Raw genomic sequence first — 15,684 nt, 5'->3', positions numbered from 1 at the left:
GTGTAGAGTAGAAAAAACACATACGGCTTGGGAAATGACAGGAACTAAAGTGAAGGAGTCCAAAGGGCAGAGCACATGCAACTTAGCTAACCCCAACATGTGCCTGTCTTGGATGAATTACAGAACACAACTGTCTACATGGATGTCTCCTATGCCAAGCTGAGAAACATACACTAACACATAATGACATATTTAAAATTCTATTTTTTCAAGTACTTCTATTCCAAGCTAATAATATGTTTCATATTTAGGGGAAATATTTCAAAGAAAAGTAATACAAGTATTATAAAATAAAATCATCTGTACAACTGTTGATTTTTTAAAAAATTAAAGTTGTTATCATTTTATTTAAAGTACCTGTGTTATCAGCGCTGATAATTTTATTAAGGAATGTTTAAATAAAATTACTGATCAAGGGCTGAAATGTGAACAGTATGGCGCAGTCACTTTGTGATGGTGGTGGTCACAAATAATGGAAATAAATATATTCCTACCTTTTAATTCCCTGAAAGGTGCTGCTAGCCATATCTATTATTCCTCCAGTGGGTCTTGCTACAGCTCCCACTAATCCTTTTCCAACGCCTTTGAAGAAACCTGTTGCTCCTTCTTTCTGGGCTCCTAGAAAACAGTGACAGCAGCAAACAACAAAACATAAAACAGAATCACAGCATCACAGAATTGTAGAGTTGGGAAGGTCCCAGAGGATCACCTGGCCCAACCCCTTGCAATGCAGGAATATGGGGACTGAACCTGCAACCTTGGGGTTATCAGCACCACACTCTCAACAAATAAATGAACATCTTTTTAAAGAAAGCATCTCTTATGATTTGCTACAATTAAGGCTAAGGTGTGAGTTATTCCATAAACTTTTCCAGCTTAAAGGAGGGCTTTAAGGGGGAGGAAGAGTATAAAAGGTTTCACAAAATGCATGCCCCCTGCATCACTGAGGATAAGGTAAAAGGTAAAGGTACCCCTGCCCGTACGGGCCAGTCTTGACAGACTCTGGGGTTGTGCGCCCATCTCACTTAAGAGGCCAGGGGCCAGCGCTGTCCGGAGACACTTCCGGGTCACGTGGCCAGCGTGACATCGCTGCTCTGGCCAGAGCCAGAGCCAGAGCCAGAGCCAGAGCCGCACACGGAAACGCCGTTTACCTTCCCGCTGGTAAGCGGTCCCTATTTATCTACTTGCACCCGGAGGTGCTTTCGAACTGCTAGGTTGGCAGGCGCTGGGACCGAGCAGCGGGAGCGCACCCCGCCGCAGGGATTTGAACCGCCGACCTTTCGATCGGCAAGCCCTAGGCGCTGAGGCTTTAACCCACAGCGCCACCTGCGTCCCACATCATTGAGGATATTTGGATCCGAATCAGAGTGCAAGCAGTACTTTCAGCCCTCAGTCTGGTTCTGAAAAAACTTCACCCCTCTCTGTAAGTTCTCCTAAATATTATCAAAATGCACTCCCATCCAATCACAGCCTGCAAAATGGTAGATAGACAGGCTATTTTGGCTTAGCGCTAATTAAAACTATGACACATTGTATATAACAATTCTAAACATACATTATTTTTTTCTATTTTGCTTCATTTGTCAGCAGCAGGCAAAAAGTAGCTTGTTTGTTTTTCACATAAAGTATATCTCAGCAAATAGCAGCTTTAGGTTCAAATAACACACTACGAACTGAGAGAACGATCATACCTCTTATTGGCTTTGTTACTATTCCTGTTATTCCACTGACAAAACCCTGTAAGTTAAAACAAAATGGTATCTCAATTTTCTTCTAAAATGGATTTCTCAGCATGATTTAAGACTGTGAAGTTGATTATATAATAATAATAATTTATTATTAATACCCCGCCTATCTGGCTGGGTTTCCCCAGCCACTCTGGGTGGCTTCCAGCAAAATATTAAAATACAATAATTCATCAAATATTAAAAGCTTCCCTAAACAGGGCTGCCTTCAGATGTCTTCTGAAAGTCAGATAGTTGTTTATTTCTTTGACATCTGGTGGGAGGGTATTCTACAGGGTGGGCACCACTACCAAGAAGGCCCTCTGCCTGGTTCCCTGTATCTTTGCTTCTCGCAGTGAGGGAACCGCCAGAAGGCCCTCGACACTGGACCTCAGGGTCCAGGCAGAATAATGGGGGTGGAGATGCTCCTTCAGGTATACTGGGCCAAGGCCATTTAGGGCTTTAAAGGTCAGCACCAATGCTTTGAATTGTGTCCAGAAACGTACTGGGAGCCAATGTAAGTGTTTCAGGACCGGTGTTATGTGGTCTCGGCGGCTGCTCCCAGTCACCAGTCTAGCTGCCGCATTCTGGATTACCGGTAGTTGTAGTTTCCGGGTCACCTTCAAAGGTAGCTCCACCCAGAGCGCATTGCAGTAGTCCAAGCAAGAGATAACCAGAGCATGCACCACTCTGGCAAGACAGTCCACAGGCAGGTAGGGTCTCAGCCGTCGTACCAGGTGCAGCTGGTAGACAGCTGCCCTGGACACAGAACTGATCTGTGCCTCCTTGGACAGCTGTGAGTCCAAAATGACTCCCAGGCTGCACACCTAGTCCTTCAGAGGCACAGTTACCCCATTCAGGACCAGGGAGTCCTCCATACCCACCCGCCCTGTCCTCCCAAAACAGTACTTCTGTCTTGTCAGGATTCAACCTCAATCTGTTAGCCACCATCCATCCTCCAACTGCCTCCAGACACTCACACAGGACCTTCACCGCCTTCACTGGTTCTGATTTAAAAGAGAGGCAGAGCTGGGTATCATCCACATTCTGATGAACTCCCAGCCCAAATCCCCTGATGATCTCTCCCAGCAGCTGCATGTAGATGTTAAAAAGCATGGGGGAGAGGACGGAACCTTGAGGCACCCCACAAGTGAGAGCCCAGGGGTCTGAACACTCATTTGCCAAAGTACTGGAGCAGGCATAGGCAAACTCCAGCCCTCCAGATGTTAACTACAATTCCCATCATCCCTAGCTAACAGGATCAGTGGTCAGGGATGATGGGAATTGTAGTCTCAAAACATCTGGAGGGCCGGAGCTTGCCTACGCCTGTACTGGAGCATAAAAATAATGGAGACTGAATTCCTAATATAAACTTTCACTTACTCTAAATCATCGCAATATTTTCAATCTTATCTTAATTAGAGCATGGATCAATAGCAAATGGTGTGGTGGGGCCAGCTCACCTGACCTTCCGACAGCTGAGTCACTGCTGTTTGCAGTCACACTATTTGCATTACACCAACCTCCCCATCGCTGTGCCTCTTCCCTCTTTTGCAAGGGAGCAGCAACTCTGCTGTCAGAATCCCATCATGTTCACTTCTGATGTGAATGAGAATATAATTTATGCAGCTTGTGACTTCAACTCTATCTGCCAAAGAACTAGTGTTGAAACTATTCAACCTATCAATATTAAAATATGTTATGTGATGTTTCTTACAGATACCAAGCCTTTTCCACCACGAGTAATACCCTCTTTCAGGCCAGCAGGCTGCCTATTCATGGCTTCCCTTCGCTTCTGCTGATAGTCTTCATCCATAGTTATTGCTGCTACTCCTTTAGCCATAGCACCAGTTATTCTTGATGCAGCACCAGCTAACCCACCTATTAGCATAAGAGATTTAATGAAAAATATTCAATGTTTTAAAGAGTAAAAAAATGCAAAGATTACTTTTGCAGCTTTTACCTATGTGTAAAAAAATGACTGCTTACCAACAGCACCACCAACTAGGGCTTTAAGACCCAGTGCCATTCCTTCTACAAACTCTTCTGGACCCTGGATAGCCCCCTAAGAAGAAGAAAGACAAATATCTTTAAAATATTCTGATTGATAACCTACAACCAGTTCTTTTCTGCTAAGAATAATAGAATTGTAGAGTGGGAAGGGATCTCTAGCGTCATCTAATCCAGCCCCCTGCAATGCAGGAATCTCAGTGAAAGGATCCAGGACAGATGGCCATCCAACCTCCCGAGGGAGACTGTTCCACTGCTGAACAGCTCTTACTGTCAGAAAGCTCTTCCTGATGTTTTGTTGGAATCCTCCATGTGACAGCCCGTCATATATTTGAAGGTGGGTATCGTATCTTCTCTCAATCTCCTCTTTTCCAAGCTAAACATGCCTCCTTCAACCTTCCCCCATACGCCTTGGCTTACAGACCCTTGGTCATCTTAGATGCCCTCCGCGACACACATTACAGCTTGTCCATATTCTTCTTAAATTTTAGTGTCCAGAACTGGACACAGTATTCCAGGTGTGGTCTGACCAAGGCAGAATAGAATGGTACTATTAATTCCCTTGATCTGGACACTTTACTTCTGTTGATGCAGCCTAGAATAACATTAGCTTTGTTTTTGCTGCTGTATCACACTGTTGATTCATACTAAGCTTGTGGTCCACCAAGATCCCTAGATTCTCACTCCTCAAATATTGATAAAGAGTCCAATCTAGCAGTTTGTTGTTTAGTCGTGTCCGACTCTTCGTGACCCCCATGGACCAGAGCACGCCAGGCACGCCTGTCTTCCACTGCCTCCCGCAGTTTGGTCAAACTCATGTTAGTAGCTTCGAGAACACTATCCAACCATCTTGTCCTCTGTCGTCCCCTTCTCCTCAATCTTTCCCAACATCAGAGTCTTTTCCAGGGAGTCTTCTCTTCTCATGAGGTGGCCGAAGTATTGGAGCTTCAGCTTCAGGATCCGTCCTTCCAGTGATCACTCAGGGCTGATTTCATCAAGAATGGATAGGTTTGATCTTCTTGCAGTCCATGGGACTCTCAAGAGTCTCCTCCAGCACCATGATTCAAAAGCATCAGTTATTCGTCGATCAGCCTTCTTTATGGTCTAGCTCTCAATTCCATACATCACTACTGGGAAAACCATAGCTTTAACTATACGGACCTTTGTCAGCAAGGTGATGTTTCTGCTTTTTAAGATGCTGTCTAGGTTTGTCATCACTTTTCTCCCAAGAAGCAGGCAATTCAATACTGCCATCTCCACATGGACATAAACTGTTTTCCAGCGGAATTTTTTGAAATCAACCCTCAAGTACAGTATGTTCAATCTTGCATAAGTGAAAGCATGTCTGTATTTTGGAACTTTTAAATTTTGCAAGTAGGGTGTCAATGTGTCAAGGAGACTAGGTGAGAAATAATCATACCATTGACAAAATTTCCTTATGTTCGCCAAATTATTTTGTTGTTCAATGTCATGTAGGCACTGTCCAATTAAATTCTTTGCTTTGCTGAAGCCCAATGTTAATCATTGTTGTGGTGATAAACCAGATGAATAAAGCTTTTGGATGACAAATTTTAGTCCAGGAGCTCTCATGACAGTCTTGCAATACTCCAAAGGACATCTACCACAAATTTGTTCCTTCCACAATGATTAGGCCTTCGAAAACTCAGTATCTTTCTACACTTTTGGCAGAATTTTATGTGAAGTGGTTGTTGCCTTCCACTGTAAATATTTACATACCAGTACAGCCTGTCTTAGATTGCCTTGAGGAAAAACTAGGTGGAGAACACACCTGGTAAGGTTCATAGAAGAATGCTTCAACTCCTTCAGACAAGTCTCTTATGAATCCAAATGGATTGCCCAAAACATCCAGTCCAAGAATAAGAACATACATTTGCTTAATAGCCTAAAATGCAAATAAACATGTTATAGAAAATATATATTGAAAGCATATAATTTCAATCTACAAACGAATCTACAAATAACTCATTTTTGTGAGTCTGTCTATGCAGCTATTTATTATTATTAATTAAATTTGTATACCACCCTTTAGCCTATGCTCCCAGGGTGGTTCACAACAGAAAAATACAAAACGAGAATACAAAATATGTAATAAAATGAAAACAAACCCCTCCCACAAAAACATTTAAAAACCCATAGAACCAACCAAATGCCCGGTTAAAGAGTTTTTTTTTGCCTGGCTGGCACCTAAAGTTATGTAATGAAGGTGCCAAGCAAAATGGTCAATTCATGTTAGGTTCATGATATACTAACCTGCTTTGAATAATGCATAACTACAGCCCACTGCAGTTGCTCTGTAGTACAAAAGTGGTAGTTGAGCTCAAAGAATGCCAATCTAGAACAAGTAAATTACATTAAAATGGCAAAATAAAATATATTCTGTATGTAATGTTTTAATTAAAATCAACTAAGTAAATATTCTACTTACTTAAGAACAACATCCTGCACATCTGTGAGTGTGGCCCCAATACTCTTTAACAAGAGGTTTAAGGACTGAACTGGAATTAGCTCCTTGCGTGTCTCTTCCTTGTTGCTATCGTCTCCAGGAGTGCTAAGTGAAAAACTTAAGTGTAACTGAAATGAGAGGGGGGGAGGGGATGAAATTATGGGAAACACCAGTAGTATGTGGGGTGCTACCTTAGATCTTAAAAATATTTTTGCTATGATACTGCATTATTATATCTTACATATAAGTCAGCTTGATAAGAATGTTTACCACTGTTATTGCACAAAAATATAAACCATCAACTAGTATGGTACAAAGTGTATGACTAGGACTATGGATATGAGGTTTCAAATCCTCAAATGAGACCTTGGGGTAAGGCTATATAGTGCTGGGCATCTCTCTCACTAGAAGTCCTGGGGCTCTTGTGTTGTGGAGTGCTTCCATATGAGAGCTGCCGTACACTTCTGAGGCCCTGGTCTTGCAAGATCAGCTGCAGCAAAACTAAAACTATTATTTATTTATTTATTTATTAAATTTGTATACAACCCTTCAGCTGAAGATCACAGGGTGATTCACAACATTAAAATATAAAATGAGAATACAAAATACATAATAAAATAAAAACAAAAAAAATAACTCCCCCTCCACAAACATATTTAAAAGGCCATAGAATGTTAATCAGCCCAAGGCCTGGTGATAGAGAAATGTTTTCACCCGGCACTAAAAGACATGTAATGAAGGCATCAGGCAAGCTTCCCTGGGGAGAGCATTCCACAGATGGGAAGCCACCACAGTAAAGGCCTGTTCTTCTGTTGCCACCCTCCACACTTCTCATGGAGGGGGCACACAAAGAAGAGCCTCAGATGGTGATTGCAGGGCGTGGGTCGGTTCATATGGGAACTGGAGGACCTTGAGGTATTGTGGTCCTGAGCCATTTAAGGCTTTATAGGTCAAAACTAGCACTCTGAATTAGGCCTAGAAACTAATTGGCAGCCAGGCTGGAATCTGTGTAATATACTCAAACTGACTTGCCTTGGTGAGCAACCTGGTCACTGAATTCCGCACCAACTGAGGTTTCCAAACCGTCTTCAGAGGCAGCCCTAATCTAACCTAGAGGTTCCCAAACCATAGCCAGAAGTTAGGCTACCCCTGGCCAGATAAGAGGCACAGCTGAGCCACCAGCTGAAGCTGATGGAAGGCACTCTGCATTACCAAGCCCATCTGATTCTCAAATGACAGCAAAGGATCCAGGAGTACCCCCAGGCTGCATACCCACTCCTTCAGAGGGAGTGTAACCCCATCTAGAGCAGACACCTCCCATCCATCTGGCAGTACAGAACCACCCCTAACAGTGACTCAGTCTTATCTGGATTGAGCTTTAGTTTGTTGGCTCTCATCAAGTCCATCACTGAGGCAAGACAATGGTCCAGCACATCCACTGCCTCACCTGCAGATGTAAAGGAGAAGTAGAACTGTGTGCCATCAGCATATTGTGACATACTCTGAGACTCCATATAACCCCATCCAGTGGTTTCATGTAGATGGTAAACAGCTAACATTGAACTCTGAGGAATGTGACATTGAAGGTTCTACAGGACCAAATAGCACTCCCTAAGCATCACCCACTGGAAACAACCATCCAAGTAGGACTGGATCCACCACAAAGTAGTGCTACCTACCCCTAACTTGGACAGCTCCTCCAGAAGGATACAATGGTTGATGATATTGAAAGCTACTGAGAAGTCGAGGAGAATTAACAAGGACACATTTCCCTTGTTTCTCTCCAGACAAAATTCATTATACAGTGCAACCAAAGCAGTTTCTGTGCCAAAACTGGGCTTAAACCCTGACTGAAATGGATCTAGAAAAATCAGTTTCCTCCAAGAGCACCTGGATCTGGTCCATGACCACATGCTCAAGAACCATGCTGAAGAAGGGGAGATTGGCAACTGGCTTACTGGCAACTGAATCTAGTTACTTAGACTTTCTGAATCCAGGGAGGATTTCTTAAGGCATGGTTTTACCAGTGCTTTTTAAACACTGATCAACATTTAAACTAAATGCTATAGCATTTTAACTCCATTTTAATTATAAAGGTAAAAGTGGGAGAGTATTACAAACCAAGAATCTCAGGCTTAAAGTGAGACCTTCTATTTATTCAGAAGTGAAGCCCTCTGCTCTGTCCAGACTGTCCCTCCTGTCCTTTTGGGCCACGTCTACCACAGCAGCAAAGGACACTGACTCCAACTTAAAAATGGGCAGCGTCTGTAGCAACATGTGCAGCACAGATTCCCAGCCTTCTTGGGGTAGAAGGGCTGTGAATGCATTACTGCTCAAAGGAAGGGATATGGATGTACTGCAGCTGGGCTGTTTGTAGGTGGAATATGAATGGGCTGGAAGCTGTGCTTCATTCTGAGTAAAGTGGGGTTTCATGCATTAATATAATCACCTTCATCTTCACTCTTGTTCATTGGCTGTGTATTTAAATATCCAAACATAACAGTTATGACATACACATACCTTGATTGGAGAAATATGAAAATATTCATATAGGCTGATTTGTGATGTATCTGTTGATGATATATTCTTCAATTCCTCATGTACAGATTCTACATCCTTTTTGAAGAGTTCTATCTATGAAGATGATGATGATGATGATGATGATAATAATAATAATAATAATAATACTTATGCCCCGCCCATCTGGCTGGGTTTCCCCAGCCACTCTGGCCGGCTTCCAACAAGAGATTAAAAATACATTAAAACATCAGTCATTAAAAGCTTCCCTAAACAGGGCTGCCTTCAGATGTCTTCTAAAAGTCAGATAGTTGTTTATTTCTTTGACATCTGATGGGAGGGCGTTCCACAGGGTGGGTGCCACTACTGAGAAGGCCCTCTGCCTGGTTCCCTGTAACTTTGCTTCTCACAGTGAGGGAACTGCCAGAAGGCCCTGAGTGCTGGACCTCAGTGTCAGAATGATGGGGGTGGAGATGCTCCATCATTAACTTAAAACCAGCATTTCTTAAAGCCAAATTATACACTACCAGTTTCATGACAAATGGTCTAGCTATTCTGTTGAGTTTAAAGAACCTTCTGGGTTGATGTCAATGTGTAGAAATATTTCATGTTCTATTTCTTATTTGATGACAAACAGTGTTTGACCTTGTTTATATGTCAAATGTAGCACATGTTCCATATTTCTCATTAAGCACTATTTGGTACAAAATATTCAATACAGTGTATAAAAAAATTGAGCCAACACACATTATGGTTTGTTGCTTTTTAACTCAATTGAACAATAATTTGTACCTCTTGATCTTTGGGCACCTCGTCTGCAAGTGTAAAGAATTCAGCCAATGCATAAAGAAACCCAAGATCTAATCGGAGATCCATCTCTTGAATTAGGACCTTAAAATACCTGCAAAATAGTTTTAAAATGTCACATTGCAGAAGCTTTTTTGTTTTTGTTTTGTTAATAATGTCTTTGCCTTTAAAATCTACCAGTTCATAAAAATATTTTAAAAATCTATTAATGAAAGTTCCAACTGAATTCATATGGATTAAGTAGAAAGGCAGTCTAGATTTAAGAATGAAAAAGGAATATATACTTACTTTATACGTGATATTTGAGAATGCCCTGCAGTTCTCATGACAATACTGACATCAGTAAAGGGTTTGGGTTCTATGAAAATTCCAAACAGGAAACAGGAGTGCGTAAAAATGACTCATACTTATTTAGAATTCAATTTATTTTGACATGTAAACTATAATATATAGAACTGAGTTCATTTGCAAAGGATATAATGGAAGGGTTGGACAAACCAATGGTCTAAGGTATCAGAGGCATATATGGGAAGAAATGACACTACTTTCTAAAATGAGGAGTGCACATCCACAAATATTTTCAATATAAGTTCAGCAGATATACACTGACTGTGAACAGTTTAATGAAGTTACATAGAAGTTATTTTCAAATTCCAACTGCATCAATTGTATAGGTCTCAAAGTAAGTTCTAGATTTTCTAAGGGCACTGAGTCCCTTGCTGTTCCCAATCCATCCTAGGAGAACATTCTTGCTTGACAATCATATGTTGTCTGCAAGTGTTATCTACAGCTTACAGATTTCAGGGAAAGGTGGTGAATCCTTCATTGCCCCAGAACAAGGACCATGGAAAATACAAATGGCAGAAGCTGTCTCGCAGAACCACAGATTACTTCCAGATTAGGACTGGAATCACTTTGCTTCCTAAAGAGACTATATATAGCAATGTCTGACTGGTCTTGTTCTTTGACAAGAACCTATTGTTGTCAAAAAAGAAATGACAAATGTTTGCATAATATGCTTTCATGAAATGCTGAGACATTTCAACTTCTAGCAAATTTAGGACTATGCAAACCCATCAACAAAATGTAGTTTATTTTCTAATCTTACTATGAATGACTTCCCCCCATGAAGATCTCAATGTTTCCTTCTTCTTAATTATTACAGATGCAGAAAAATAATAACAATGCATTAAACTGTATTAACAAACCTGAATCCAAGGAGATGGACTTGGGAGGTTTAATAGGATAGAACACAAAGGGAAATATGGCTCCAGGAATCTGGTTTTGTATCTGATAAGGGTAATGACAATATGATGCATGTTAGATGTTCATTTGCAAATGCTTATTTTTGTCCTAATTTACAATTATACTTCCTATTAGCTTCTCCATTATATGAAGGCTGCATTCTAAATGTTGAAGGTCTGTATATGATTTAACCTATATTATTCCGAATTCTGATATTTGTAAGATGAATTGAATAAAATACTTGGCACTTAATACACTGTACAAAAACATCTATTTTCAAATTTTTGTCATTTGAAAATTAAAAATTAAAAAATGTTTTTTATTTTAAAGATGCTTTCAAGAAGCCCAGTTTATACTGATTGTGTTATTTCTGAAATCTTTATTTATTTTATAAAATTTATATACAGCTTGGCTGTAGAAAACCTCAAAGTGGTTTACAGAAAAAAATAAAACAGCAAGGTTATTAGTAAAAACAATTTAAACATTCAAAAAAAAATCAGCTAAAAACACAACAGCATTCTAAATATCTGGGTAGGCTTGTCTAAACAAAAATGTTTTTAGCAGGTGCCAAAAAGAGTACAGGGAAGGCACCTGGCAAATGTCACGGAGTTAAAAAATGTAGATGCTGCCACATTAAAATATTGATTTCTTACAAATTTCTTACAAATGCAGAATGGATATTATGTGGCACCTGTAACAGTGCCAGTTCTTCAGAATGATGTGGTCAAGAGGGCATAATTGCATGGGTTTGATCACAATCAGAGAAGTCCCACTGAAACTAATGGTCATGACCAAGGCTCAAGGACTATCCCTGCATCCATAGTCTGGCAGCTCATCATGTTGGAAAGTGGGGCAGACAGACTGGCTAGCCATGGCTATGAGAGCAGACCAGGATGCAGCCAATACTGGGCTGGCTCAGCTCTGCCCTCAGGACACCTCATTTTGAGGTTATGTGCTGGACCCTGCAAGAGATACCTCCAGATACCTTCTGCATGCATGTTCAGGACATGAATGGGGCTATCTGTACCGCTGGAATGATGGCGGAAGCAGAAGTGAGCAGAGGGATGCCTCTGCTGAATCCCACCTCATCCCCACAGCCCAGAGTAACTTTGGATTGCAGCCCAAGTTAGCACATTAATTTCAGGTCCTGAACATGAACAGAATTCAGTTGCGTGTAATCCATTATCTGTAAAAACAGAATTTTGTCTTACTGTGAATTTCTGTTTACTGGGAATGACAGATGACATTCCTCATATACCTCCAGGATGGTGCTTACTCTTTTCCTTATGGGCCTTAGGCGCTTCTGACTTCTGTGTTTACGGCAAGGAGCCCTTAACCTCTTTGTGAATGCAGAAGTCTACCCATGAGAGGAAACCAATATGACTCACACAGAAAGCAGCATGACTCACCCCACCTGCAGAATGAGAGTGTGAATCAGAGGCTCCTGCCTAATAATATCAAGAGAAGGTGACATTGGAGTCTGACCAGTAGCCTCCTGTACAATCTTCACGGTCAGAGGCGCAGAAGCAAAAGGCAAAGCCATAACGATTATGCAGGAGCATAGCCAAAAAGGAAGGAAGAAGCTGGTCATGCACAAACTGTCCGTGCACTGATCAACCTCCCAGAAATTCAAAAGGCAGAGGATGTTGAAAGGATTAAAGAAAGCTGAAATTCAAAGCACACTGATCAATGATGCAGGGCGGGGCAGGAACCAAGCAATGATGCTGTGTTTTGGTGTGCAAAAGTGCTTAATTAATGGTGATGTTGGGGCGGGCAACATTCTGATCAAAGAGAAAATGGTGCTCCCACTTAGGTAGGTTGTTTTATGAGCAACAAGTGTGTTAAACAAAATGGTGGCTCTGCTCAGTATTGTAAATGTAAATGAGGGACCTGCTAAGCTTCGTGCTCTTCAGAAATCAAAGTAAGGGCTCCCAGGGAACCGTGATGAAGTCAAAACACCCCTTGTGAAGACCCATTTCTCCCTCAGACCACAAGGGGGGAAATGGGGGGGGGAGGAATAAAAAGGAAATTAAGCATACACACAAACACACAGGGCAAAGGAGTAATGTACTGAAATAAAACATAACCAAAACAGCAGTAACAGTTAAAAACACAACTCACAAAATATGCAATAAGAAATGTGCAAGACCAAGAAAAGCCAAATATTCAAGAGAGAACAAAAGGCTCCAACTATCACCATCTGCAGGCAGGGCCAGTCTGGTGAGAGGGATGATTCCTTCCCTTGGGAGAGGAGGCAAAAGACTTCAGTGGACCCTGCCTATTCTTTCCAGCAGGAGGCATCCCTATGAGGAATGTCATCCATCATTCTCAAGTAAAAACCCTGAAAGCTACTTTATTATCTTTCTTGTCTCAATTATGATGTTACATTAAAGGGTTTTGAATATTCTTTATTGGTAACCTTGAAACATACTTGTATTCTATAAATCTGGACTCTGAAGGATGACTGATGTTCAGATGTACTATATTGTACTTTTAAAGCTGGCAAGAAGCTTCTTCTCACAGGGATTTCATTTGGTTGAAGCATTTTCATGTTATTACCGGTAGGTGTCAAGCAGACCTGTCATATTGAAAGGAAAAAGATGTCCAGATCTTAATGCCATTTCTTATAAATCTTTCAAATACAATATGAGTCAGAATCTAGCCAAATATAACCACTTAAGTGTCAATGTTATTTAAGGGACACATTTAAGCAAGTACTTAAGCAGCAGTAGAGAATCATTTTTCTTTCAAGGGCTTCTGACACATGAGAGAAGACAACCGGGGTGCTTAGCAGATGTTAGATGTGGTCAAAACAAAAAATATGTGCATTCTGTAACCTGACAGAAGTGTACAACTCTTTCTATCTCTCTGTCACCCCATCCTTTTAGTACATCTCATGCACATACATGCAAAGCAGAAGAGGAAGAAGTACTCAGAGGAGCTGTCTGGAGAGAATGGGTGGTGCCAGAAGAATGCTTTGAATAGATGCCCTTGTAGAATCAGTAACAGTTCCACTATCTCCTTTGGGAGAATAGATTCAATCTCTTGCTTTAAAGAAAGAGTAGAGCTGGAAGCAAGAATAATTTGATCACATACATGGCCTTTGGCTGCTCATCCCCTTTTGCATGGTGTATGCAATCCAATTACTATTGCTTCCTTAGACAGATTTTTTTGTTTGTTAGGCACCTCCAACTCCTTCTTTAAAGGAAGATGGAAGCTAGGGAGGGGTGTGTGAAGAAAGTAGCCTACTATATAAAAGTACAGTTTACATTAGCTGCTGTGCCCACATTTGCCTCTGGCACCACCCACCACTAACATGCAGCCCTCAAGAGAATGCAGGTCATGGACTAAAAAAGCTTCCCCATCCCAGTCTATGATGGTGGCATGTCACATTGAACTGAAGTTCCAGGCAAACACAAGTGGTTATGGCACATATGCTTGATAAAATGCTGGAAATGGGGGCACATATTCATTATACCAGTTAAATGCAGCAAAGGCACCAACAGTGCAAATGGACCAAAACACAAATAGAAGAAACAAATTAAAAAGAAAAGAAGCAGGAACAAAGGACCTACCTCATACTTTCTCAGAGGAAAGTGGCATTCACTCGTGTGGTGGTCAAGAATAAACTTTTACCTATGACTAAAAAGTTCTAAATTTTGCTCTGCCCTGGGGCAGAATCCATGGGTGGAACCCAGCATAGAGCTAAGGCAAACGTTTTATCAGCCAAAGGATTTCACTTTGTACAACAGGATGTTTCCCCCCAATTCCCACCATGTGCCCCCCTAAATCTGGAGATTTGGGGAATGGGGGAAGGAAAGGGGGGAAAGTCCCATTGTACAAGCAGAAATCCTTATGCTGACAAGATGCATTGGTAGAATACTGTGGGACAATATAGAGATCATGAAGGAGAACCACAACTGCTGAGAACCAGGGATCAGGGTGCTCATGCCTTTCCCCCCAACCAGACAGCAGGAGGCAGATGAAAGTAAAAATTCTATGCAGTTACTCTTGGTGGAATTTATCCCGGAGTGAATATAAATAAGCTCAGGCTGTAAGCCTCTGTTGTGGAACAAATTACAGCAGGACACAAAGTCAAGGCAAGGAGCAGAAGATTCAACTAATTTTACTCAGAGTAGACACATGGAAATTAATGGAACTTTCTTAGGCATGCTCATTAATTTCCATGTGTCTACTCTGAGTAAAACATAGTGGAATATGACCCCGTACTGACAAGTTTCTAGTAAAAGAGCAATATCCAGTTATGCTAAGCTTTATGTTACGAATGTATTTTAAATGGACAAACAAAAAAAATTTCCCTTAACATTACCGGAGTATTATCATCCAGCTCCACTATTTTATTTTCTGTGGGTGAGTGATCACAGTAGTCATTAAATTCTTTCTCCAGCATTTCAGTTTGTTTCAAACTCAGTGGCCTCCATCTTGACTTTTTCTTAGGTTTCGTTTCCCAAATTATATCAGAACTTGCAAACAAAATAAAGAATAGAAAGGTAACTTCACCCTGCCTGATAGTTATCAAACACAATATATTTTGCAGAAAAAATATATGAACAAAACTATCACCTGACAACCCAATAAATAATGATGTTTCATGATACCTCTGAAATTTATTTAACCTTGAAAATTGAGCTCTTTGTTAGAAGCAAAAAGAACTCCAGTTTCAAAAAGTATTCTTTAATCGCTAATAAAACTTTTTGGAAGCTCCAAAAATTATTCTGCATTTTTAGAGTACTGAAACTAATACAATTCTAACTTGCCCCAATTGAGGCTTTACTGTATTTATACTGAGCACAATCCAGCCATACTTAAGCATTTTCAAATCCTAATCATTTTGACAGAAGACTTAAGCAGGTGTCTAATACTGTTCCACTGAAATGAATAATTACTTAGAGTGCA

General features: G+C 40.9%; 1 protein-coding gene across 3 annotated transcripts in view; it reads right to left on the bottom strand.

Moving 5' to 3' along the window:
• The window catches only part of VPS13A (vacuolar protein sorting 13 homolog A), a 150,099-nt gene that overhangs the window by 17,920 nt on the left and 116,495 nt on the right, over nt 1-15,684 (bottom strand). For all 3 annotated transcript variants that reach the window (XM_079995966.1, XM_079995964.1, XM_079995965.1), the window contains exons 55-67: nt 15,098-15,251; nt 13,199-13,345; nt 10,731-10,812; nt 9,811-9,880; nt 9,508-9,616; nt 8,719-8,832; nt 6,181-6,326; nt 6,006-6,087; nt 5,524-5,637; nt 3,714-3,789; nt 3,442-3,605; nt 1,692-1,737; nt 495-618 (exon numbers count right to left, since the gene is read on the bottom strand). In XM_079995966.1, coding sequence (XP_079852092.1) covers nt 495-618; nt 1,692-1,737; nt 3,442-3,605; nt 3,714-3,789; nt 5,524-5,637; nt 6,006-6,087; nt 6,181-6,326; nt 8,719-8,832; nt 9,508-9,616; nt 9,811-9,880; nt 10,731-10,812; nt 13,199-13,345; nt 15,098-15,251 — 1,428 coding nt within the window. The remainder of the gene's footprint in view (nt 1-494; nt 619-1,691; nt 1,738-3,441; nt 3,606-3,713; nt 3,790-5,523; nt 5,638-6,005; nt 6,088-6,180; nt 6,327-8,718; nt 8,833-9,507; nt 9,617-9,810; nt 9,881-10,730; nt 10,813-13,198; nt 13,346-15,097; nt 15,252-15,684) is intronic.

This window comes from Podarcis cretensis (assembly GCF_951804945.1).
Source record: "Podarcis cretensis genome assembly, chromosome: 11".
Lineage (NCBI taxonomy): Eukaryota > Metazoa > Chordata > Lepidosauria > Squamata > Lacertidae > Podarcis > Podarcis cretensis.
Note: the sequence above shows the minus strand (reverse complement) of the source record. Positions and strands in the feature narration are given on the sequence as shown.